Source organism: Crocuta crocuta, unplaced genomic scaffold (genome assembly GCF_008692635.1).
Source record: "Crocuta crocuta isolate KB4526 unplaced genomic scaffold, BGI_CrCroc_1.0 scaffold757, whole genome shotgun sequence".
Taxonomy (NCBI): domain Eukaryota; kingdom Metazoa; phylum Chordata; class Mammalia; order Carnivora; family Hyaenidae; genus Crocuta; species Crocuta crocuta.
The window spans coordinates 429,975-457,469 of record NW_027532830.1 but is presented as its reverse complement, the minus strand read 5'-3'; the positions used below and the strand labels follow the sequence as shown (position 1 = coordinate 457,469).

The following is a 27,495-nucleotide window of genomic DNA, read 5'->3' as shown; positions in this document are numbered from 1 at the left end:
CTTAGGTCATGATCTCGCGGTTCGTGGGTTCGAGCCCCGCGTCGGGCTCTGTGCTGACTGCCAGCTCAGAGCCTAGAGCCAATTTCAGAGTCTGTATCTCCCTCTCTCTCTGACCCTCCCCTGCTCACGCTGTCTCTCTCTCTCTCCTAGAAATAAATAAAAAATATTAAAAAAACAAACAAACAATAGCTGTTTAAAAAAAAGAAAGAATACAAAACTCTGATGTTTTTTTAGGGTAAACTATGAGGCTTTAAAGAAATTTATCTTTCCTGTGGGTCACATGGAGCTGTGCCCTAAACCTCTTGGGGAAGGAAATGGGTTCTCACTCTCTTTGACAATTAGAGGTACTCTGAAAATATTTGAAAGCTATTTTAGTAGGCTGCCTTTGTATCTGAGGCTAGCTCTGTGAAACAGACATGCTTGTGTATGAAAGAGTTTGTGTTCTTACTGTGTGGAGTAGATATTTCCTATTTCTGCCCTTGACTGGAAATCTCTTCTGCCCATTCACCTGGGTGGGCATGTGTTGGGTTTGTGAAGGGGAGAGTTAGGGTTACTGAACTCCTTACCATGAATGGGTTTGCTTATAAAATACTTCGGAATAAAGGTTTCTTTGAAAATTTTAGTCATCTGTGAAGTGAGACAAAAGCAATTGAAGCTTTTCTTTCCCCGCTCAGTCGTGCTTCCTGGGGTCTCAGCGTGTGGAGGGCAGTGGTGAGGTGCCAGGGGGTGGCCAGGGAGGGGGAACTGCCCAGCGGAAAGGCTGAGTGGGGAGTATGGTCAAGGCTTTGCCAGCCCAATGCATTCTTCTTCCTTGTAGGGATAGAACCACCCCTTGGAGATAGTTTCCCACAAGATCACGCAGAAGACCTTAAAGGACAGATTCCCAAAGAGCCCAGCCAGTTGGATCAACCTGGTACTTATGACAAGTATGGCTCAGACGTGTCACAGAAGCTGAAAACCGAGAAGGACATAGACGCAGGTAAAACTTGCAGACTTTCCTCTACAAAGTAGAGGCATGTCATAAACAAGAGCTTCTAGGACATTTTTTTTTTTTTTAATTATGTGTTTAAGTAATCTCTGCACCCAGTGTGGGGCTTGAACTCATGACCCCGAGTTGCATGCTCTACCAACTGAGCCAGCCAGGTGCCCCTGAACATTTGTTCCTAAAGGTGGGAAATCGAAGGGAGAATAATACAGGCATGAATGAGTTTTAAAAAACAAGAAACCCTGGAACAGAAAGAAAGGCAGTTGAGGCAGATGGAGATCAGCAGTAGGAAAAAGGCCAGAGAGTATAACCAACCAAACATCAGTGTTGGGCTCTCATTACTTATGTAAATGATTTTAATCTAAACTATTATTCTTAAAAGGCCTCGTGTTTTCTCAGACAGTAGTTTCCAACCAAACCAGCTGGCATCACAAACTCTGGGGATGAAGACCAGCAAGCCCTCCAGGAAATTTTGATCACATGAAAGTTTGAGAACCACTGCTTTATTTATTTTTTTAAGTTTATTTATTTATTTTGAGAGAGAGCACAAGCAGGGGAGGAGCAGAGGGGGGTGGGAGGGGGACAGAAGTTCTGAAGCAGATTCCATGCTGTCAGCAGAGAGCCCGTTGTGGGGCTCGAACTCACGAACTATGAGATCATGACCTGAGCCAAAGTTGGATGCTTAACCGACTGAGCCTCCCAGGTGCCCCAAGAACCACTGCTTTAAAACTCACAGATTCTGTGTTTTCTCCCTGCTCTCCCACCCCCTGTAGAATACAGTGTGGCTCAGTTCTTTTGTCAATTTGCCACCTAGACGTGTCAAAAACCTTTTCAAAAACAGAGAAGGGGATATTTACGCTTAGGTATCCTCACGCTGTAGGGACCAGTACAGCACTGTGTACGCGGGTGGTGGTCCAGTGTGGCTGGACGCCGGCGAATGGCATTCATCACAGAGCGCAGCAAACACTCAGCGGAAAGCAGCTCGTCTCATTTGAATTGAGGAACTTGTGTAAAAACAGGAATACAGCCCCAGTAATGGTATCCTCAGGTTTCTACTGAAGAAGAGCTAATTGTGTTAATTTTGTGGGTCCACTGTGGAGGGTGATGTGTGATACCATCACTGGTTTTATGTTCTTCCATGCTGTGGTCTATAAGCCTGGCTACAGTGTTACCCATGAGNCCCCGGGCCAGCCCCCCCCCCCCCCCCCCCCCATCTTCAGGAGAAGCCACGGCGTGGGCAGGAATTCTGTGATTTCAGGAGAAATGACCTACCAGAGGTCTCCCTCGTTCCAAGGACATTGCATTCGTGCGTCATCCTCTCTAGTTCTAAACTCTTTCATCTCAGAGAGTTAAGAGAGTTTTTCAGCTTGTTGAAAATGAGTCCTATGCCACGATGTCTTGTTAACTCTCTTGCCTAGAAACGTTCAAGGCTAGGAAAAACTCTGCTTGCAGAATTAGAAACAGATTTTTTGCCCAGTCCTTCCAGGTTCTGGTCACAAAATGACATCAGCTACCCTTACAGGCTCGTCTTCCCCCAAGTGTCCTTTCATGCTTCTCAGACACTGAGATGCCGCGCTGACTGTGGACACTTCCCCAGAGGTCATTCTTAAATCTGTAGTGAGTAGAATCTCTGGTTGGGAGAGAGTCCCCTCCTCCGGCCTCTCTGACTGCTGGCTGCACTCCCAGCTGTTTACATGCCCCAGCCTCAAGTAATTCAAACTGAAATCGCCTCCCTCCTTTCTCCTCTAGTGAAACCCTTTCAGGCTTAGCTGGAGTCCTCCCTCTCATGCAGAGCTCCAGGCTGGCCCCCGCTCAGTAAGCAGTTCCTGTTAGTGTCTCAGGGTGCTTCGCAAAGTCTCTTTTGTGTAGCTGTCATTCATCTGTTGAGGAAGCAGTCGCCGAGGTCTGGCATTGCGCTGAGCATTGGTGCATCCCACCCACAGGTCTTCAAGCTGACGATTTTCCACGCAGCCTTTGCCTGAAGTTTCTAACACAGTGCTTCACCAGCACTAAATGAACGTTTGGTAAATGCATCTGGTCTGTGTGGGGGAAAAAACCCCATAAAATTCTGCTTTTCTTAATTCCCATGACTAAATACTGTTCAGGTAGCAGTTGCTTGGCCAGGGACATGATGGGGGATCTGGTGAGGGGTAGGGTGTGCTGGAGATGTGTTCATTTCATAATGGAAGGGTATGGTGGCTCGAATGGACATTCTGAATTTTGCTCTGTCTAGAATTCTTTAGGAGCATAACTATATAAGTTATATAAGTCTTTATATAAGACATATAGAAGCGGTGTCTTTTTTTTTTTTAGTATGTATTTTTTTATTTTATCTCCAGTAATCTATGCGCCCAACATGGGGTTCAAACTCATCACCCTGAGATGAAGAGCCATGTGCTCTACTGACTGAACTGGCCAGGCACCCCTAACCTGTATAAGCCTTTAACAGAAGCCACTGACCAATACTTGGTGGGCACCTGATAAATATTTTAAATGAAGAAAAACAAGTCTAACTCTAAAGTATATTATAAAGTTTTAATTTTCATCCTCAATTTTAGGGATAATTTCAATGGAAAGCAGTCCTGTTGATGCTGTTGATGTAAAAAAGCAACTAGAAACAAATGCTGAAGAGCCAGCAAGTGTCACGCCCTTGGAAAATGCGATTCTTGTAATATATTCATTCATAACTTACTTAACTACGACGGTAAGTTCGACATACATAGCTTCTTCAGATAGAAGTATCGATCAATTACGGTTTTTTATACACAGGCCACCGGTGTGTAATTTGATGGGTTCTTAGCTCAGATCTGTGGCGTCAGAGCTGGGCATAGACACACCTCTAAAACATGGCTCTTCCCCTCCGGGATCTTTTAGTCCAGCGGGTAGATAAAGACCTTTACTCGAGACATAATATGATACGGGCAGAAAGTATTTTCCTGATGGGAGAATGATGTGTTGGATACATTGATTTCATTGTGGCAGAAGGATGGGCAGAGAAGGTCAGAAGTTTCAGCAGGAGCTGAAGGATGAACTGGAGTTTGATGCGTGTTGCTGAATAGAAGGTGGGAGATGAAGGTGGCGTGCAGTTAGACCGAGGAAATAACAGGTTCAGAGAAACAGAAGGTATTACAAAAAAAGGCTTTTTGGGGAGGCCAGGGATGTCTTTTTGGTGTTGAATAATTGAGGGTGCGATTGGGGGGTTCTTCTGGAAGGAGATAGGGAGAGAAGTTGTGTATTGTGACAGGTAGTGTTAGACTCTTTGGGATGGGGATCCTTGGAAAGTTTTAAGCAGGAGAGGGATGCGGTTAGATTTGTTTCTTAGAAAGAGTCGCTTATGGCAGAGTATCTATTCAGATTTATCTTTCTTAAGGGAGTCAGGATTCAAATGAGACTTTTAATCTATCTGGAAGCAGATCTGAGCTTTTTAGGACTTAGCTCCCCCTTGTGGTGTTTGTTGAAATTGGACATTTTTCTTGGTAGATTGCGGGAATGAGCAAGCTTTTCAGAAGTTGGAGGCCAAGTTGTCCTTGGACCTGAAAAGTATCCTCCCCCACAAAAATACTTTTCCACTACGTTCTGTTATTTGAAGACTTGTGTAGGAAAGAGGATTCCCCCCACCCTCATTCCTTAAAAATGCATGGGTTTTGAGCCAGGATTATCTGGTTTCAAATCCCAGCATTGAGAAGCTTGGGCAAAGTACTGAGCTCCGTTTAGCTGTCCTACATCTTCCAAATGCAGATAATACCTACTCCAGTTGTAAGAATTGAAGGAGTTGATAATAAAGTGTCTAGTGCAGTGCCTGCCATTTTGTAGGATTTCACCTTCTGCCTGCTTCTCATGTGGATGGTCTGAGGGAGGCCTAAAAACATTGGATAGCTGGGGAATGCAGGAGAAAAGCCACCAGCATGGGGAAGAGTTTTTAGCTTTCTCCATGGTTGTGGTGGTTAGCAGCGCCCCAGGTAAAGGTGTGGATGACCCATCTAGTTAGAATAATGAAATTTTCAGTGATTAAGGCAGTTTCAGAATTCGAATTTGATTATCACAATGAATCATTGTCACTTCAAAAATTTAACAGCCTCCAGATGGAAGGAGTTCTTTATTCATTTTCTTTGTGGATGTGCACAGAGCCCTTTTCCACATGCACAGATGTGGTATAAGACAGGGTCTCTGCTTGGGAGTGGTGTGGGAAGGCAGGGACAGGGAAGACCAGGGAAAGGGCACAATGTTGCAAAGTAACACGGACTTGAAAGGTGTTGTCAGGGAAGCATTTAGATGGCCCAGTATGTGCAGAGTGTTGTAGTAGGAATAGAAGATTCCGAGAGGTATAAAGCATGATTCTGATTTTGGAAAGGTATAAGAAAAGGGCGTATCAAATATATGAACATTGGGAAAATGGAAAGTATCTTGAAATAGTTTTTGTGAACTGTCAGGTAAGTAGTATAGATCATTCTTTGGTAGGGCTGGGGAGCATCGGGGTGCTGACTTGCTCAGGAAAACCGGACCAGAAGTCAGGCTCATGGATCCACAGTTGATGGAATCTTGGAGGTGGAAGGGACCTTTGGGGGCAGCCTGTCCAACTTCACTAACTGCAGAAACTCCTCTTCATCACCTGGCAGGTAGTTAGGAGATCTGGGTGTCAACAGCTCCTCGTGTGAACAACCTAACCTTTCAGGGCCATACATTGCTCTGTCGGCTCGCTCATTCTCTCACTGACTCCAGATTTTCCTCTGCATGATTCCTTCTTGTAGAATCTAATTCTTTTTCTACATAGTAACTCTAAATGTTTGAAGTGATGCTTTAATTTTTTAAGTGTTTTATCATGGAAAGTTTCAAACATACTCAAGCAGAGACAATTGTAAAATGAATCCATGGCCCATTACCCAGCTTAACAGTAATTCCTTAATATCACCCAAATAGTTGGCACATTGAAAATCCCCTTCCCTACTTTTAAAAATTGTTTTTGTTCAAATCAGGATCTTAATGAGGTCCAGATATTACAGTAGGTTGCCATATGTATGTCTTAAATCAACTTTAGTCAGATATAAATGACATACAATAAAGGTCACCCATTTTAAGAATACAGCTCAGTGAGTTTTAACAAATGTATTCGCTCATGTTAAAATAACCAGTGACCAAGACATGGGACATTTCCTTCATTCAGAGACGTTTCCTCATGTGCCTTCCCAGTGTATCTCCCTTACCGCTGGCTCCCAGCAACACTATATTTCACTATAGGTTCTGTTTGCCCGTTGTAGAATTATAATTATAAAACGAACTTATACCTAGGTGTGAAACTGCCCTACCGTATGGGAAGTCTGTTTTATTTGAAAAGCTGCAAAACAATTCTGAAGAGTGACTATCCAGTCTATTCTTCCATAGCAGTTTATGATACGTACTTTTGGTCAGATGTTTGCTAATGTTTGATGTTATTAGTCATAAATTGTAGCCATTCTAGTAGGCATGTCTTTGTGGGGTTTAAAAAATTTTTTTGTAAGTTCATTTGTTTGTTTTGAGAGAGAGAGCTCGTGCATGCGCGTATGCATGAGTGGGGGAGGGGCAGAGAGAAGGAGATAGAATCCCGTGCAGGGCTTCATCCCATGATGGTGAGAGCCAAAATCAAGAGTTGGACGCCTGACTGAGCCAACCAGGTGCCCCTCTTTGTGGTTTTAATTGTATTTCTTGGTGGTAGATGTTGAGTACTTTTTCACGTGGCCATGTTTTGGGTGTTCATGTGTGAAATAGCTTTTCAAATCTTCTGCCCTTCTTTTTAAAGCTTATTTTATTTATTTAACTAATCTCTACAGTCAGTGCGGAGCTCAGACTCACAACCCAGAGATCAAGAGTCACAGGCTCTTCCGACTGAGCCAGCCAGGTGCCCCTCTTTTGCCCTTTCTTTTTTTTTTTTTTTTAAAGTTTTATTTATTTCTAGGAGAGAGAGAGAGAGACAGAGTGAGCAGGGGAGGGTCAGAGAGAGAGGGAGTCACAGACTGAAACAGGCTCCAGGCTCTGAGCTGGTAGTCAGCACAGAGCCCGACGCGGGGCTCGAACCCACAAACTGCGCGATCATGAACTAAGCGAAAGTCAGACCCTTAACCGACTAAGCCACCCAGGCGCCCCTCTTTTGCCCTTTCTTAAACTGTTTTTTTCTCATAAATATTAAGATCTAAGAGTTCTTAATATATTTTAGTTACAACTTCTTTGTCAGATATATATTATGAGTAAATTTTTCAGTCGATGGCTTGGCCTTTCAGTTTCTTAATGTTGCTTTTGAAGAGCAAATTTATGAATTTTTACCTTTATGGTGAGTGTATTTTGTTTCCTGCCTAAAGAATCCTAGGCCGTTCCAATGATGCAAATATTTTCTCATGTTTTCTTCTAGAACTTTTATAGTTACGCCTTTCATGCTCAGGTCTCTGTTCTGTGTTGAGTTAATTTTTATGAATGGCGTCAATTTTCGTATTTTTCCTTCTATGGATATCCAGTTGCTCCTGTAGCATTTCCTTTCCTTTCCAATTACCTTGGCACTTGAGTAGAAATCAGCTGACATGTTTGTGTGTCTCTCTGCCCTCTGTTCCATTGATCTGTACTTCTATCCTAAGATAACACCCTTTTCTGATGGGTATAGCTTGATAGTAAGTCTTGGAATCGGGTAGTTCTTTGGCAAAATTGTTTTGGCTATTTCAGTTCCTTTGCCTTTCCATATAAATTTTAGAACCAGCTTCCTGAGATTTTGTTACTATGTTGAATCTGTAGATGAGTTTTGGAAGAATTAACATCAACAAATATGAAGGCTTCTAATCCAAGAACCAAGTTCATCTCCACGTTTAGATCTTTAGTTTCTCAGCAGTGTTTTGTAAGTCTGAGGTACAGGTATCATGCAGAGTTTGTTTGCCTGTGTAGTTCATGGTTTTCAGTGTTGTAAATGGTGTCTTATATCTATTTTACCATTTTTTTGTGCTGAGACAATGAAACACAGTTGTTTTTTCTATAATTTGTATCTTCATTCCTTATTAAATTTATTAGTTCTAGGACTTTTTTTGTAGATTTCATAGGATTCTCTGAGTAGTAGGGTGATCATGTCATCTGTGAATAAACACACCTTTTATTTTTATGTTAAAATTTTTTTTAGTTTATTGTTGAGTTGGTTTCCATGTAACACCCAGTGCTCATCCCCACAAGTGCCCTCCCGCATGCCCATCACCCCCCTTCCCTTCCCCCCCACTCCCATCAGCTCTCAGTTTGTTCTCAGTATTCAAGAGTCTCTCATGGTTTGCCTCTCTCCCTTTCCCCCACCATTTCCCCCCTTCTTCTCCCCCTTGTTCCTCCGTCAAGTTCCTCCTAATCCTCCTATACGTGCAAACATATGATATTTGTCCTTCTCTGCCTGACTTATTTCGCTCAGCATAACACCCTCAAGGTCCATCCATGTTGCTACACATGGCCAGATTTCATTGTTTCTCATTGCCATGGAGTATTCCATGGTATAGATAAACCACATCTTCTTGATCCATTCATCTGTTGATGGACACTTAGGCTCTTTCCATGTTTTAGCTATTGTGGAGAGTGCTGCTATGAACATTGGGGTACATGTGCTCCTATGCATCAGCATTTCTGTATCCCTTGGGTAAATTCCTAGCAGTGCTATTGCTGGGTCATAGGGGAGTTCTATTGTTAGTTTCCTGAGGAACCTCCACACTGTTTTCCAGAGGGGCTGTACCAGTTTACATTCCCACCAACAGTGTAGGAGGGTGCCCGTTTCTCCACATCCTCGCCAGCATCTAGAGTTCTCTGATTTGCTCATTTTAGCCACTCTGACTGGCGTGAGGTGGTATCTCAGTGTGGTTTTGATTTGTATTTCCCTGATGAGGAGGGATGCGGAGCATCATTTCATGAAACACACCTTTTAAAAAAGGTTAATGAAAACATAATTACCTTTAGTAAAATTCAGTCTTGCTCTGGACACTTTGATGAGTTTTCACATTATTTCTTTAGATTTTTTTTTTTTATATCCTCTCTTGCCTTTCCTTCTGGGACCCTAATTACACGTATGCTAGACCACTTCACGGAGTTCCATAGGTCGCGGAGGCCCTGTTCTTTTTTGTTGTTTTTCAGCCTTCTGGGTCTTTGCTTCAGTTTAGATATTCCCATTGCTCTCTTCATGCTCATTGATCTTTTAAAAAAGCTTGTTTTAAAGTTTATTGGTTTATTCAGAGAGAGAAAACACAGGACGGGCAGGGAGAGAGAGAATCCCAAACAGGCTTAGTGATTAAGCCTGACATGGGTCTTGATCCCACGAACTGTGAGATCATGACCTGACCTGAGTCAAAACCAAGAGTCTGGTGCTTGGCCGACTGAGCCACTCACACGCCCCCTCATTCATCTTTAATAGTCTCTAATCTGTGGTTCAGCCCATCGAGTGAATTTTTCATTTCTGGTAGTTTATTTTTCAGTTCTAAAAGTTCCCCTTGGTTCTATTTTATATCTTGTACCTTTCATCAGCATGGCTAAGGTTTCGTTTTGTTTTAATTCTTAATAAACTTCAAAATAATTCTTTTTAAATTTTTTGAAGCGAATTAATTGTCATCTCTGTTGCAACTTCTTGTCCTATTTTTTTTTAAGTTTATTTATTTTGAGAGAGAGAGAAAAAGACCTGAGCGGGGGAGAGGCAGAGAGAGAGGGAGCGAGAATCCCAAGCAGGCTCCAGGCTGTCAGTGCAGAGCCCGACACAGGACTCATTCCCGTGAATTGTGAGACCCTGACCTGAGATGAAATCAGTAGTTGAACGCTTAACTGTCTGAGCCACGCAGGCACCTCTCTTGGTCTGTTTTTTGTGGATTGATTTATCTCCTACTCATGGGACATTCCTGCTTTTTTTTTTTTTAACATGTAGACATACTTTTCTGCTTTTTGTTTTTAGAATCACATAGTTATTCTAGTGATTCCTTGTTGCTGCTGGATGCCAGGTTGTCGAGTGCCTAGTTTTTGGTGGCTTTTTAAAAAAAAGTGTTGAGGTTTGTTTTGCTAGACTGTTGTTACTTATGGACCAGGTTGAACCTTTATGGTCTTATTTGTAAGATTTTTTTAAGATTGTGTGCATAGTTGTCTCTACTCTAGAGGTAGTACAGCCCTGGTCCTAAGGCGTAATTCTTCTGGAATCTACTGAATGCCATGAGCATGCGGCAAAGTCCAGTCACTGTAACTGACGGGACCATGATTTGCTTCCCAGGCCTGTGTAGAACTTTCAGATTTGTGCCGTTTTCAGATTCCTGGTAGTTGTTCTTTTCATCTGTAGCAGTGTTTTTTGCCCATCCTCAGAGAGTCTTACCTTAGGCAGATCCTGCTTCGAATTCAGCAAAGATTGAAGGAAACCCCCTCATGGATTTCTGGAACTCCTTTACTTTGTAGCCCCCATCTTTCTAGTACCTTTCCCTGCACATTTCAGTTACCTCAGTCTCCCTGAACTCTGGCCTCCGCGTCCTCAGTGAGATTGGTGGGCTCTGTGAGACTTCTCCCTTCCAGTACTGAGGTGAGAAAGTACCTCCAGTCAGGAAGCTGGTTGACCAGCAGGCTCACCTCCTTGCTTTCCCTTCCTTCAGGAGTCATGGTTGTGTGCTGCCTGTTCTCCACCTAAAAAACAGGTTGTGTTTTCCATATATTTTGTCTAGTTTATTTCAGTGGGGGGGTGGGGGGAGTATATAATTTCCTCTGCCTGTAGATTTTCTCCTTTTGTTTGTTGTTGTTGGAATGTATTCATTGAAGAAACGAGTGTGTTTGGCCTCTAGGGGTTATATCATGCTCTCCATTTGCTAACTACATCCCCCAGTGTAACTGAACATGTTTCTCCGACTCTGTATTTGCTGGGAGTTGATAGTCAGATTCAGGTTCAATATTGATTGGTAAGGATACTTAACAGGAGATGTTTGCTTTCAACAGAAGGCATCTAATGTCTAAATGGCCCTCTACTTTTTGTTTTTTAATTTTTTTAATGTTTATTTTTGAGAGAGAGAGAGAGAGAGAGACAGAGCATGAGCGAAGGAGGGGCAGAGAGAGAGGGAGACACAGAATCTGAAGCAGGCTCCAGGCTCCGAGCTGTCAGCACAGAGCCTGATGCAGGGCTTAAACCTGTGAACCATGAGATCATGACCTGAGCCAAAGTTATAATCAAGTATTCTTTACACTGAGATTTAGTTTGTATAGTTTAGGCAATATAAATATTTGATTCTTTCTATTTAAATAGTTTCCAAAATAATGATTTAGCTTCCTGGCTTTATCCAGTGATGTCCAGAGGGGTGTTTTGGTGTGTTTCTCCTAACTCTATTCTAATTATTATTATGACATCATGAATTTGAAAATACTTGGCATGTTTCAATCCACTTAGTTCTTATTCTTATCCGCACTCAATTTCTCCCATTTTTGGCTGGTGGGGAGGCTCTTCAGCTTGGCTTCTGAGCCTTCTGACACCACCCAGTGGTCATTGACACCTTCCTTGCTTTCTAATGTGACAGGATGTTCTAAGCTCATCCTCTACATTTCCTGCCTGGACCATGAAGGAGTTACTTCTCTAAGGAGCCCCTGATTTCTTTTTTTTTTTTTTAATGTTTTATTTATTTCTAGGAGAGAGAGAGAGACAGCGTGAGCAGGGGAGGGTCAGAGAGAGAGGGAGTCACAGACTGAAACAGGCTCCAGGCTCTGAACTGGCAGTCAGCACAGAGCCCGACGCGGGGCTCGAACCCACGAACCGCGAGATCATGACCTAAGCGAAAGTCAGACGCTTAACCAACTAAGCCACCCAGGCGCCCCCCTGATTTCTTTTAATGGGAAATGGTACTTAAACTACATTCTGGGTACTAAGATTGCTTATTGCTTTTGAGTTGGCTGTCATTTCTAGGCCATTTCAGGGGGCAAGGCTAGGAAAGACATAGAGTTTTTGTGTGTGTCAGTATTCGTCTTGGTTCCATATGGACACTCCTGAAATAAAAATCAGGATGTTAGAGGGATTTTATTTAGCCTCATCTATCTTACAAATGTATTTTCTTTCTCCAGTGTCGGAAATCCTATTCTTCAATGATGTCAACATATTTATTTACTTTAGTTTACAGCATTCACACAGCAGTATTAAAAGTACCAATATCAACAATGCCACCCACGGTATATATACATATATATGTGTGTGTGTGTGTATATATATGAAAAATTTTCAGGATGTTTTGCAGTTCTTTCTGTCTTTCAGCTACATCCCACTAGTGCATGCTTGAAATCATTCCTTTCTGTTGTCCTGCCATCAACTTGATACACAGTTAATTGTTTTGTTTTTGCTTTCACTTTGTAGGGATTGCTTTTAAACGTATTTGCTTGTTTTGTTTTATAAGTATCTAACATATTTATGAGATCCAAAGCCAATTTATAAAACAAGGTTTCTTTGGAGAAGTCAGGGTTTGGTCCCAGGTCCACTGAGACTGTTGTTACTTTCCTTTGTGGATAATTTTTAAAATTAATTTCATTACCATTAAAAAATAAGCAAATGATCTCCACATTCAGCCAAGCTAGACTTAGAGATACTGGATTTGCCGTCACTGAAGTAACTGAAAAGAAATCAGACAAAATAAACGAAGCCATTTTCAAGTCCCTGGGCATCAGGTCACAAAGGACGGTAATTCCTGAAAGATCGAGAGCAAGTGGTGTGAGCCCTACTGTTGTGCCTGCTCCCTGCACTGAGAGAGTTCCCAGGTTGTGTTTCTCTAGAGAACCTTGACCAATAACATTCTTGAGCTTTGTTCTGTTTGTTCAGGTAAAATAGCTAGGAAATGGTTTGATTCTTTGGCGTCTTGCTTTTCAGGTTTGTTAGGTAAGACATGAGCAGCATTTAGTCTAATTGAGACCCTTCTGAGTACTTCATCCAGTTCTAGAATTATAGGTACTATTCTTGGCCCTGTTGTCAGGAACTGTTCCCTCTAATCGCTTGGATAGTTTCTGTGATGTTGAGTAATTTTGTCAAACTCATGTGCTGATGAATACTCAAAGGGGACCTTTCAGGGATCCTTAGAGCACTCGATCTTTCTCACCACCCCCCCCTCCTCACGCCTCCTCTTGGTACTCAGCCCTGTGAATTTTAGCGGCCTTGCTTTCCTTGGACTTTCAGCTCCATCTCCTCAACTCAGGGTTCTTCACTTCTGTGCCACAATAAGGGACAGCCACACACAGCCACACACACAGGTAGAAGAGGATTATTACAAGGAATTGACTAATGCACAAATGGTGGCTGAGGAGTCCCACAATCTGCTATTACAAGCTGGAGACCCAGCAAAGCCAGTGGTGTAATTCAGGTTGAGTCGAAAGATTTTAGATTTTAGTAGATTTTAGTCAGGTCTGAAGGCCTGAGAACCAGGAGTAGCAAGGGTAGAAGAATGATGTCCCAGTTCAAGCAATCTTGGAGGAAGGGGTGAATTCCTTTTGCATTTTGCTCTGCTCAGGCCTTCAGTGGATTGGATGATGCCCAACCATATTGGGAAGGGTGAACTGCTTTACCTAGTGAATCAATTCAAATGCTACTCTCATCTGAAAACACCCTCAAAAGCACACACAAAATTAAGATTTAATTTGGGTATCCCATAACCACTCAAGTCGACAAAGAAAATCAGCCATCACATTTGTTTGTAACGTATGCCATCCTGTCAGAGATTACTAGGCATGCAGAGAGGCACGAAAATAGAAACCATGGTGGGAAGAAAAATCAACCTATCCAAACCAACCAAGAACTACCAGAGATGTTACAATTAAGCAAGGATATTAAAATAGTTTTTATTATTATAATTTGGGTGCTAAAAAAGTTAGGTAGAGACATGAAAAAATTTTTTTTTAAAAATACTCAAATCAAACTTCTAGATTTGAAAACTATAGTGACAGAGATGATAAATATACTGGGTGGGAGTAATGCTAGACTAGACATTGTAGGTGAAGAGATTAGTGAACTTGAAGACATAGCATTACAAGCTCTCCAACATGAAATATATAGGGAAAAAACACTCCAGAAAACGGATCAGATTACCTGTGAGCTGTGGGGCACTTTCAAGCAGCCTAGTCAGTGGAACTGGAATCACTAGAGGACAGGATCGAAGAGGTGTTCAGGAACAGACTTAGAGACATAATGGTTGAAAATTCCTAAAATTTATGAAAGCCATAGATCCACATATTCAGGAAGTTCAATGAAACCCAAACATAAGAAGCATGAAGAAAACTGCACTGACATAGATCATCATCAAATTTCTCAAAAATACCTGATAAATAGCAATCTTAAAAGCAGAGAAATAAAAAAAAGATACTTCACATAGAGAAGGATTAAGGCTGACATCAAGATTTCTTATCAGAATACATGGCAGAATACAGTAGAATAAAATCTTTTAATATACTTGAAGAACAATATTGTTTACCTATAATATCATACCATGCAAAATAATTTTATAAAGCAAAGATTAAATGATTTTTTTCCCCCAATGTACAAGAACTGAATGAATTCACCAGCACACCTGTGCCTTGAGAAATGTTCAAGGAAGACCTTGAGGCATAAGGAAAATGGCAACAGGTGGAAATAGAGGAGCTACAGAAAGGAGCGAAGGGTGCCAGAAATGGCAACCATATAAGTACATATATAAAACTATCATCTTATTATTTAAATTTTTTTGACATTTATTTATTTTTGAGAGACAGAGACAGAGCATGAGTGGAGGAGGGCAGAGAGAGAGGGAGACACAGAATCTGAAGCAGGTTCCAGGCTCTGAGCTGTCAGCACAGAGCCTGATACAGGGCTTGAACTCACAGACCATGAGATCATTACCTGAGCCGAAGCTGGAGGCTTAATCGACTAAGCCACCCAGGCGGCCCTCATCTTATTATTTAAATGTCTTTAAATGTAACTTTTTGTAGCATCGAGTTTCAAAAATACATAAAAGTAAAATACAGGACAACAATAACATGAAGGTCGGGAGATGGAGAAATGTTATTAAATCTTGTAAAGTTCTTACTATACACAAGACGTAGTACAGGTCACTTTTGAAGGTGGACTGTGATACGTTATAGATATATACTATAAACCCTGAAGCAATCACTGAAACAGTAAAATAACAAAATAAGCCAAGAGAGGAGATAAGTTAGAATCATTAAGAAGACTCAATGATCTGAAAGAAGGCAGAATAAGAGCCAAAAGGGAACAAAGAACAGATGGGATAAACAGAAAAAAAGATGCCTAGACTTAAATTTAATCATATCGGTAATCACATTAGATAGAATTTGTTTAAATACCTGAATTAAAAGGAAGAGGTGGTTAGATTGGGTAAAGAAGCAAGATCCGAATAGATGCCTTTAGGAACCACACTTTAAAAAGACATAAAAAAGTTGGGGCGCCTGGGTGGCTTAGTTGGTTAAGCATCCCAACTTTCGCTTAGGTCATGATCTCGCGGTTCGTGGGTTCGGGCCGCGCATCGGGATCTGTGCTGACAGCCAGCTCAGAACCTGGAGCCTGTTTCAGTCTGTGACTCCCTCTCTCTCTGATCCTCCCCTGCTCACGCTGTCTCTCTCTCTCTCTCCTAGAAATAAATAAAACATTAAAAAAAAATTAAAAAAAAAAAGACATAAAAAAGTTAAAACTAAAAAGACTGAAAAAGATATCTCCTGCTAATAGTCAAGTGAAAGCTGCAGTGGCTATATCAATACCAAAGTAGATTCTAAAGCAAAGTATGTAATGGGGATAAAGAAAGTTATTTTCTAGGATAGTCAGTCTTTAAGTCATAATAATCTTAAACATTTGTGTTTGTAATAATAGACCTCTAAAATACATGAAGCAAAAGTTGATAGAAGTGAATGGAAAAACAGATATATGTATACAGTTATAATTAGAGATTTCAATATCCTTCTCTTAGTAATTGATAGAACAATGAATAAGGTTCTAGAAGATGTGAACAACATTGTCAGACAACTTGACCTGTTTGACGTTTATAGAACATCCCAGAAGAGCAGAGTATATGTGCTTTCTGAGTGCTCATGGAGCATCTACCAAGATAAATCATATTCTGGGTCATAAACCAAATCTCAAAAAATAAATCTCAAATCATACAAAGTATGATTCTCTGGCCATAGTAAAACTGAATTAGAAATCAGTAACAGATCTCTTGAAAATCTCCAAATATTTGGAAACCAGCTGACATACTTCTGTATAACTTATGGGTTAAAGAAAAGGGAAATCAGTATTTTGAGCAGAATGAAAATGAAAACAGCTGAGTTGCTGCCGTAACAGTAAAGCAGTACTTGGGAATTTATAACACCATATATTAGAAAAGAAGAAAGATCTCAGATTAGTGACCTCAGTTTCTACTCTAAGAGACTAGAAAAAGAAGAGCATATTAATCCCAAGAAGCAGAAGAAAAGAAGTAAAGAACATAACTTAATGAAATAGGAAACAAAAGGAAAGCCAATGAAAACAAAAGCTGGTTCTTTGAGAGTAATAAAATTGATTAACCGCTAGCCAGAGTGATCAGGGAAATAAAAGAGAAAACACAAATTACCAATATCTGTAATCACACATGACCTCACTACAGATTCTATAGTAATTAAAACAATAAAAGGGAATATTATGAATAATTTATGTCAATTTGATAGTTTAGGTGAGGTGAAGACATTCCATCTAAGACACAAATTGCAAAAGCCTAATTAAGGCTTTTGACTATTAAAGAAATTGAATTTATTGTTAAAAAACCTTTCTGCAAAAAAACTCCAGGCCCAGATGGCATCACTGGTGAATTCAGTTAAACATATTAGGAAGAAATAGTATTAATTCTATATAAACTCTTCTAGAGAACTGAAGATGAGAAAATACATCCAGTTCAAACCAGACCAAGATTAACAAGAAAAGAAGACCACAGATCAGTATCTCTCATGAACATAGGCACAAAATTCTAAATAAAATTTTAGCAAATCAAGTCCAACAATATATAAAAATGATAATACATAATGACCAAGTATGGTTTATCCCAAGAATGCAAGGTTCATTTAACATTAGAAAATCAATCAATGCAAGTCACATATTAACAAATTTTAAAAATAAATTCCAAATGTTCTGATGTATAGACACAGAAAAAGCATTTGAAAAAATCCAATGTTGATTACTGACATTAAAAAAAAAAAGTAATCAGCAAACTAGGAATAGAAAGGGGCTTAAAATAGGCTCTATGAAAAACTTAACAGCTAACATCATACTTAATGGTGAATAATTAAATGCTTCCCCTTATGATTGGAGACCAAACAAGGATGTTCACTCTCACCACATCTGTTCAGTGTTAATAGTGGCGCACAGTGAGGCAATGACCAGTGTACTAAAGCGAGAAAAAGAAGTAAAATGTAGTGTGGGAAGGAAGGATTCAAATTGTAGCAGACAGTTGGAAACTGAAATTAAAAACAAACCCTCCATGTGTAAAACAGCATCAAAAATATGAATTGCTTAAGGATAAATCTGGTAAAACTGTGAGACTTACAACAGAAAACTATAAAATATTGCTGATAGAAATTGAAGACCTAAATGTGCGGCAAGATATATCTTGTTCAAGAAAGAGAAGACTGTTGTTATGCTATCATATCATCACTGTGACAAACAGTATGTCAAATATTAAGCTCCCCAGTGGGATCCCCAGAGTCAGCATAATCCTGATGAAAATCTTACCAGGGTTTGTTTTGTAGAAGACAACAAGTTGATTGTACAATTCATATGGAAAATTCAAGGGGCCTAGAACAGCACAAACATGATCTGATTTCAAGACTTACAGTAAAGCTGTGGTAATTAGGAGAGCGTGGCATCAGTGTAAAGATAGAGAAAAAGATTTATGGAACAGAGAATAGACCATCCAGAAATACCTATCTGGCATTGGGCTTCAGACAAAGGAGGAAAGACAGAGAGGAGAAAGAGACGTCGGTTCAACAAACAGTACTAGAACTATTGCAAATATCCCTGTGTAAAAAACCAATCCATACCTCTGTCAGAAACCTGAATTAACTCAAAATGCTTCACAGAAGTGAGTGTAAGGCTTAAAGCTATAAAACTTCTAGAAAAAAGTTAAGCCAAAGATTTCTGAGATCTGACACAAAAAGCAGGATTCATTCATAAAAGAAAAATTCAAGAATTTAGATTTCATCAAAGTACAGACTTACACTTTCCAAAATAAACTATTAAGTGAATGAAAAGANATTACTGACATTAAAAAAAAAAAGTAATCAGCAAACTAGGAATAGAAAGGGGCTTAAAATAGGCTCTATGAAAAACTTAACAGCTAACATCATACTTAATGGTGAATAATTAAATGCTTCCCCTTATGATTGGAGACCAAACAAGGATGTTCACTCTCACCACATCTGTTCAGTGTTAATAGTGGCGCACAGTGAGGCAATGACCAGTGTACTAAAGCGAGAAAAAGAAGTAAAATGTAGTGTGGGAAGGAAGGATTCAAATTGTAGCAGACAGTTGGAAACTGAAATTAAAAACAAACCCTCCATGTGTAAAACAGCATCAAAAATATGAATTGCTTAAGGATAAATCTGGTAAAACTGTGAGACTTACAACAGAAAACTATAAAATATTGCTGATAGAAATTGAAGACCTAAATGTGCGGCAAGATATATCTTGTTCAAGAAAGAGAAGACTGTTGTTATGCTATCATATCATCACTGTGACAAACAGTATGTCAAATATTAAGCTCCCCAGTGGGATCCCCAGAGTCAGCATAATCCTGATGAAAATCTTACCAGGGTTTGTTTTGTAGAAGACAACAAGTTGATTGTACAATTCATATGGAAAATTCAAGGGGCCTAGAACAGCACAAACATGATCTGATTTCAAGACTTACAGTAAAGCTGTGGTAATTAGGAGAGCGTGGCATCAGTGTAAAGATAGAGAAAAAGATTTATGGAACAGAGAATAGACCATCCAGAAATACCTATCTGGCATTGGGCTTCAGACAAAGGAGGAAAGACAGAGAGGAGAAAGAGACGTCGGTTCAACAAACAGTACTAGAACTATTGCAAATATCCCTGTGTAAAAAACCAATCCATACCTCTGTCAGAAACCTGAATTAACTCAAAATGCTTCACAGAAGTGAGTGTAAGGCTTAAAGCTATAAAACTTCTAGAAAAAAGTTAAGCCAAAGATTTCTGAGATCTGACACAAAAAGCAGGATTCATTCATAAAAGAAAAATTCAAGAATTTAGATTTCATCAAAGTACAGACTTAAACTTTCCAAAATAAATATTAAGTGAATGAAAAGGTAAGCCACAGACTAGGAGAGAGTCACTGGAAAGCATGTATCTGAACAAGGACTTCCATCTGGAATATATAAAGAACTCTCCACGCTCATTTAATAAGAAATAGCCCAGTAAAGTAACACTTCACCAAAGAAGATATGTGCATAGGAAATAAGCACATTTAAAAAATGCTTAACATCATTACTTCTCAGGGGAATGCAAATTTAAGCCCCCATGAATTATCACTATATACTTAGTAGATTGAAATTAAAATTATTAAAATTAAAATACTAAGTATGGGAGAAGCTGTAGAGGAGCTGGAAATACACACTGCTGAGGGGCATGTAAAATGGTATATCACCTTGGAAAACCGTTTGTCAGCTTCTTCAAAAGGTAAATGTCAGATGATCCAGTCATCCCTCTGCTAAGCATGTACCCCTGATAAATTCTACATCCTTAAAAGGACTTGCACATCAGTATTCATAGCCCTTCTATTTGTTAAAGCCAAAAACTGGACAGAGGGAGTTGGGGACTCAAACGCAGATCAACAGCTGAATAAATAAGCAAATTGTGGTATATCCATACAATGAAATGCTACTGAGCAATAAAATGGAATGTAACCTATTGATATATGAGCAACATGGGTGAATCTCCAGTTAGGCTGAGATAAGCCAGAGAATTAGAATGCATGGTGTATTATGTATTTCATATATAAAGCTGTGGGAAATGCAGTCAGCAAGTGGCAGGAAGTGGGATTACCAAGGGGAGGAGATGACTGGTGGAGGTGAAGGATATGTTCAGTTTGAATGTGATCGTGGTTTCACAGACGTATTCATATGTGACAGTTTAGCAGATTGTGCACTTTGTGTAGTATATGCCTGTGAATTTTATCTCAGAGCCATAAAATATATATATATATATGTCTCTTGTTACTTTCTAATATAAAAGTAGTATTCTACATATTTTTCTCCACCCCTCCTTTAAAAAAAGCATTCCGGAAATCATACCCTAGCAGTATATAAAATCTATTAATTTCTTTTTTTCCAGTTTCACAGTTTAGTGTATTCAGCAACTTTTCTATTAACGGACATTTTGGTTGTTTCCAGTCTTTTGTTATTACAAATAATGCTGGGATAACATAGTTTTGTGCATATTGTCTTCTCACCATTTGTTGTATACACAGTATCTTTGAGATCTTTGGAAGGGAGATTGTTACATCAAAAGGTAAATACACAAGTGATGGGGGGGAATGTTGCCTAAATTAAATTCCCTTTCATAGAGGTTGTATCATTTTCTGCAATGATGAGCAATGCATGGGAGTACTAGTACTTGTTTCCCCTACATTCTCTCACCGACAGAAGTGTTGTCAGATGTTTAGATCTTGCAGGGTACGTGAGAAATCGTATCTCCGTGTAGGTTTAATTTGTAGGTCTTTTATTATGAGTNTACAAATAATGCTGGGATAACATAGTTTTGTGCATATTGTCTTCTCACCATTTGTTGTATACACAGTATCTTTGAGATCTTTGGAAGTGAGATTGTTACATCAAAAGGTAAATTACACAAGTGATGGGGGGGAATGTTGCTAAATTAAATTCCCTTTCATAGAGGTTGTATCATTTTCTGCAATGATGAGCAATGCATGGGAGTACTTGTTTGCCCTACATTCTCTCACCGACAGAAGTGTTGTCAGATGTTTAGATCTTGCAGGGTACGTGAGAAATCGTATCTCCGTGTAGGTTTAATTTGTAGGTCTTTTATTATGAGTGAGGCAGAGCATGTTTTCACATGAGCTATTTGTGAGCTATTCCTGGGTCTTTTCCTGTTTGTTCAGTTTTTCAGCCCATTTTTGTATAGGTTTGCTGGCTGTTTTCTTCCCTACTGGTACAGTTATTTATATTTTAGTAATATTAACCTCTTGTGTCTAATGTTGCAAATAGTTTTTTTCAGGTTGTCGTTGGCAGACTTTGCTTGTTTTGCATTTTTTGCATGCAGGGGCTGGACAAATTTTTTAAAATAGTTCTTTGCAGATCTTTTGGATTTTGAGACATAATTGGAAAGGTTTTGCTCATTCACAATACATTGAGAAATTCACCCATGTTTTTCCTAGTACTTGTTTGTTTTCATTTTTTAACATTTAGGTGTCCGATCATTTGTAATTTATCCTTATGGAAAAAATCCAATTTTATCATTTTCCATATGGTTTATTTAGTTATGCTAATACCACTTATTAAAAAGGCTCTTTCCCCCCAACTGACTTATTATATTCCAAGTTTTCAATGCAGTTGGGTCTATTTTTGGATTTTCTATTCTGTTCCATAATCTGGATTCTTGCGTCAGTACTTTACTTTCTATTTTAACTGCAGAGGCTGCCTTCCCGTCCCCTCCCACCCCTCTCCAGGGCTCTTCGTTTTCAGGATTTTCCTGATTGTTCTTCCGAATTGACTTTGCATTAAACTTGAAGACGTACCTTTAAAGATTGGCAAACATCATTTTCCCTCCAGGTTAAATGGCCCCACTTTCTTCAACTTTTAGGAGGTGTTTATGCATAATCCTTGCCCTTTCCCACAAGGCACAGCACTATAAAATACGAAACCCGGAACCAAACCCTGTCGCACCGTGCGTATTGCCGAGGCTCCTCGGGGCAGCGGCAAGAGCGAGCGCCGGCGTGCGGAGTAGGAGCGGAAGAAGTGGAGCCGGGAGACGGGGCGCTGGGGGAGGAAGCCTCGCCCAGGAGACCGAGGCCCAGTCCCGGCTGCTGTCCCCCCTGTGAGCGGCAGGACAGGTGCCCGAGGTGCCCGAGGCCCCCGGCACGCAGCTACACGAGGTCGGCGCCGAGGGGCCTGAGGGGCGGGTCTGTCTCCAGCCCGAGCTCCTCCTCGTAGTCCCCGGGCCCTTTAAATCGCGCGGTCTCCCCCAGCTCCTGCAGCTGGTGAACCTCTGTCGGCACCTCCCTCGGTTTCCTCTGCGCAGGTCTGGTGGCTCTTCCCCGCCTCCCTCGCCGTCGGTTTCTTCCGCCGCGGCCCCGCCCACTGCGGCGTGGCCCCGCCCACTGCGGCGCGGCCCGCTAGGCGCCCTGACGGCCTCCCCGGGGCCGTGTCTGATGACGTGTTTTCCAGGAGGCGCTGGGGGAAAGGGCCAGCGGTCGGGGGAGGCGAAGTTCGCTCCGCTCCCGGAGTCCGCCTCCTCAGCCGGCTCCTTTCGGAAGGAGGAAGCGGTGAAAGAGGGGGGACGCGGTGCTGTTCACGGGGAAGCGTCGCCTCTGCTCAGCCATCCCCACACAATGGACTCAGTTCCTGCCACTGTGCCTTCTGTCACCGCTTCCCCCGGGGACCCGGAACTTCTGGGATCCCTGTCGGTGTTCTACGCGGCCCTCCTAGCCAAGCTCCTGGAGGTGAAGGCCCCACCCCCAGGGAGGGACCCCAGCTCTGGCAGGCGGGTAGAGAGCTCTGAGCCGAGTGGGCGCGCTCACCCGGCGAGGGAGAAACGAGTGGGGCCGGGCCCGGGGCAGGCAAGGCGCTGTAGTGCGATGTAGACAGGGCCGGGGGAGTGTGTCTGAGGTTTCGTCACTTGCGCGTTTGTTACCGATTACTTCCATTTACCAGGCAGGGTTATTTCTCGTATGCGGTCACGATCGCTTTGGACCCGTTTCCAGTGACGCCTGGCACTGTTGGGGCCGGTGGGATAGATACTTAGATACTTGTGTTTTCCTAGAGGGCGGTGAGAGTGTAGAAGCCGGCAGGTGCTTATACAGTTGTATTCCAGGAAGCATTTAAAATAAAGGCGTTGGGTTATGTAGACGATGGTTAAATTCAGAGCAGTCTAGACCTGTTATCAGGAGCTGTCTGAGCTTACTCAGCATTTGTTTTTATATAAGAGTAAAAGAGAATTAAGATTTAAAATCCTAGAGGAAATGCATATTATTTGTTATTCGTTATCATTTTGGTTTTATTTGGAGCCACAAAAGGTGATTATTTCTCTAGGGTATTAAGTTTTTTGTTTTATGGGGCTTTTTAACTCCTAAAAATTAGCTAAGAGGAAAGTATGATCCAGAGAGATTCTAGACATATCTTAGACAATATGATGTGGTAAAACCTACTGTAAAGTAGAAATACATGCTCAGCTTAAAGACATTTAGCTTCATGATGTACAAAAATACTTCAAGCCTAACAAGAACTGGGCTGCCGGTATCCTATCTTTATTGCCTCAGTGGAAGCAACTTAAGATGTTTGATGGAGAGGTTTTGTGATGGAGGTTCGTCTAGAATTTCTGTGGATGGTTCTTTGTGACTGCTCTGTTGTAAATTTCTTCATGGTTTCTTATTGTTTCTAATATTTCTGTTTCAGTTAGTTGCTACATTGCCTGATGATGTTCAGCCTGGGCCTGATTTTTATGGGTTGCCGTGGAAGCCTGTGCTTATCACTGCCTTCTTGGGACTTGTTTCATTTGCCATTTTCTTCTGGAGAACTGTCCTCGCTGTGAGTAAACTAAACTCATGTTTTGACTCATCAAGACAAAGGATATTTTATAATCACTGGCCCTTTTGTTTCTTTTTCAGTTCCTAACATGAACACAAATGCATGTAACCTAAACTAGTCTTGTGAAATAATTCAGTGTAATCTTTGTTGGTAAAGACTTAGACAACATGTATATAATCTTAATCGGAAAACTTCAGTTTATGAATCTTAGGTAAAAGTCTAAAGATGAAGTGTATGTGTACCTACTTGGGCATTTATATACATTTCTTTTTTTTTTAAACTTTTTTTTTTTAATTAAGTTTATTTTTGAGAGAGGGAGAGACAGAGGGACAGGGAGGGCTGGAGAGAGAGGGAGACACAGAATCTGAAGCAGGTTCCAGGCTCTGAGAGCTCAGTGCAGGGCTTGAACTCATGAACTGCGATATCATGACCTGAACTGAAGTTGGACGCTCAACCTCAACCGACTGAGCCACCCAGGCGCCAGTGTACATTTATAATAGAATTGAGAACCCTTACAGCCATCTTGAAAAGCACTTAAATACTATGTATCAGAATCCTTAAAAATGTTGTATCCTTTTATTATAGTATAATACCATGTCTTATAGTCTGTTCTAAAGAAATAACCAATCATGCATTAAAAATCTTGTGAAAGGGTGTTCAATGGAATGCTGTTTATTGGAATGAGAACTTGGTACAAACTAAATGATCCACAGTAGGGGAATTGTTCTTGAACCTGCATATAATGGGATACCATGTAACTCTCTAAATGTATGTATTTCAAAGACACTGGAGCCCAGAAAATGCTCATAATATAAATGGAAAAAAGCAGAAATCAAGACAGTAAAGTGTAGGTACATGTATATTATATAAATACATATACAAACAAAAAATGCTATAAAATGAAATAGTAAAAATAGATCTAGACACTAGGTAATTTTTCAGTCTTTTTCTATCTATATCTGTTTCACAGATTTTCTAATTTGGTCATGTGTTATTGTGCTCATTAAATATCTTTTTATTTAGAAATACAGATTATGTGGTATCCAGAGAAACACTTACTAGGATTTTTATTCCTTAGAATCTTTGTGCAGAACTGGTCTTCTGTGCTTATCTATGTGTGTACACTCATACATATTCATATTCGTGACTATGTTTCATTTTGTTTCATAGTTATCATGTAATTGGAGAAAAGTATCATTTTCTGTGAATGAGCTTTCAGTTTCAGTTCAAGCATAACAGTTAAAGTAGCCAAAAGCATTGGATGCATGTCTTCTTAAAATTGAGTATTTTTCTAATTTCGTAGTTTTATCAGACCTATCCTTGCTCATAAACTTTCTCTTGTTGCACAAGTGATGGTAAAGTCACTTAAAAAGAAAGGTCTTTTGCCTGGATTCCTGTGAAGAGTCCTCTGACCTTATGGGACTTTTGCTCAGATGAAAGGAGAAAGGGAGCATAGAAAGGATGAGTGGAAGGGGAAAAGGCGAAAATGTTTTTTATTTCCCACTCTTGTTTCTCCCATCTAAAAAATCCTAAAATCTGTTCACATTTTCACAGGGTAAGGCAGGCTGTATGTCCTAAATGGTGCTTCCCAGCCTCAGTGTTTGACTTTGGAACCGTAGGCCCTGCCCTTGCTTGATTCTTGCTTCCTCCTGTCGCCTCCTGCCTCCCGATCTGGGGGAAAGAGAGCAAAAGAAGCTTAGTCTCCCATTAGCAAGGCTGTGACATTAGAGAAACAGCCATTTCTTTCCATGTTGGAACTCTGAATGCATTTTCCTATAGCAACGTTATTATAAGTGGTGTTAAATACTGTAATAATAATAATAAGATATCATGGATGATTTANGCCTCCTGCCTCCTGATCTGGGGGAAAGAGAGCAAAAGAAGCTTAGTCTCCCGTTAGCAAGGCTGTGACATTAGAGAAACAGCCATTTCTTTCCATGTTGGAACTCTGAATGCATTTTCCTATAGCAACGTTATTATAAGTGGTGTTAAATACTGTAATAATAATAAGATATCATGGATGATTTGTGGACTGATTTGGGTATCATCACCACTTTGTAACTTTTGAAAGTGGAAATAGCTTCTGGGTTGCAAAGACATTCAGTGATAGAATTTTTTAAAAATTGAGTAGCGCTTAGATTTTATAGCCCTGTAATCCGTGCTGCCTTTAGGGATGCTTTAGAGGTTAGTTATCTCTCTTGTCGGTGCATTTCCCTTGAGCAATCTTCTTTCCCTTTTAGGTTGATGACCACTGTGTTTAAGGGTTTGGGAAAATCACATGACTTAGTTTATTAGATCTCAAAATTCAGCCAATTGCCAACCCTTTTTTTTTTTTTTTTTTTTTAATGTTCATTCATTTTTGAGAGAGCACATGCAAGTGGGGAAGGGGGCAGAGAGAGGGGGGAACAAAGGATCCAAAGCAGGCTCTGCGCTGACAACACGGAGCCCAATGAGGGGCTCAAACTCATGAACCATGAGATCATGACTTGAGCCAAAGTTGGACACTCAACTGACCGAGCCACCCAGGCGCCCCATTCAGGTGGCAGCTTTTGATAGGATTTCAAAGATGTTTTCTGGTGCGAGAAGGAGACATATCTTAGTACAAAGATTATGCCTGTAATTTTGTTTGCTGAGAGTCTGAATGATCATTGTTTCTAAGGCCTCTTTCTGGCTGTTCAGGGTTCTCAAATGATTTCAGGTAAAAGAAGCATTAGTTATTTAACATGAAAGTACCCATTTCCAGTATTAATGTTAAATGCTTAATAAGACTGGTGCTCTTTTGGGGTACCTGGGTGGCTCAGTTGGTTAAGCATCCGACTTCAGTTCAGGTCATGATCTCACGGTTCGTAGGTTCGAGCCCCGTGTCGGGCTCTGTGCTGACAGCCAGCTCAGAGCCTGGAGCCTGCTTCAGATTCTGTGTCTCCTTCTCTCTCTGGCCCTCCTCTGCTCATGCTGTCTCTCTCTCTCAGAAATAAATAAAACATTAAAAATAAAAAAAAACAGATTTCTATAAAAAATAATAAGTTGGTGCTCTTTTAATAGATAAAAATAATACCTTTAGTTGCAAAATGAGGTATTCACTTTAGTGCTTTTATCTGTCAGAAACTATGAAGTATCACTACCTGTTAGATTTGAAATGCTTTTTAACCTTTTGTTACTTTTAATCCTGTGGATTATTATCGTGAACCAAACTGTTACTAAATTTTCATTTAGTTATGATTTACCTGTTGTATATACTGTTTCTATAATACTATCTAATACTATAATATTTCTATTAATGTTTTGACATCAAATTTCATTTCATTTTTCTTCTAGGTAAAGGATAGAGTATATCAAGGTAAATGTTTAGGCTTATTTTATTATTTATACTCTTTCCTCAGTATGGGTGTTTGATCTGAGTCTTATGTAAGTGAGAAGTAGGTAACCGTGACTTCCGATGTCTGATTGACTTACCCCTGAACGTTTTACTAACCCAAGTTGCTAGCTTGGATGACAGAGTAGTAGATGATGCCACCAAATGAGATAGGAGATGAGGTGGAACAAATTGGGGGAGTTGGAAGAAGATTAATCTGATTTGGGGCAAATTGGCTTCATTGGTTTAATGCAGATGCATCACATGCGAGCATCCTTTGTTGATGCTAATGATTTAATAACACGGTATGTGTTTACTTATGTAGATAATTTGAGAATGAGAGATGGAAATCTGTGTGCTTGTATTTTTTGTCTCTCTTTTTGCAAATGACATATATTCGAAAT

General features: G+C 40.4%; 1 protein-coding gene across 3 annotated transcripts in view; it reads left to right on the top strand.

Moving 5' to 3' along the window:
• Window positions 1-27,495, top strand: part of MIA3 (MIA SH3 domain ER export factor 3) — an 88,322-nt gene that overhangs the window by 44,236 nt on the left and 16,591 nt on the right. For 2 of the 3 annotated variants that reach the window (XM_077745315.1, XM_077745314.1), the window contains exons 1-3: window positions 22,378-22,655; window positions 23,608-23,739; window positions 27,055-27,076. In XM_077745315.1, coding sequence (XP_077601441.1) covers window positions 22,545-22,655; window positions 23,608-23,739; window positions 27,055-27,076 — 265 coding nt within the window. In that variant the 5' untranslated portion in view covers window positions 22,378-22,544. Of the gene's footprint in view, window positions 1-3,543; window positions 3,690-22,377; window positions 22,656-23,607; window positions 23,740-27,054; window positions 27,077-27,495 lie in introns of those variants that run through there. The other variant, XM_077745316.1, reaches the window with a different exon arrangement.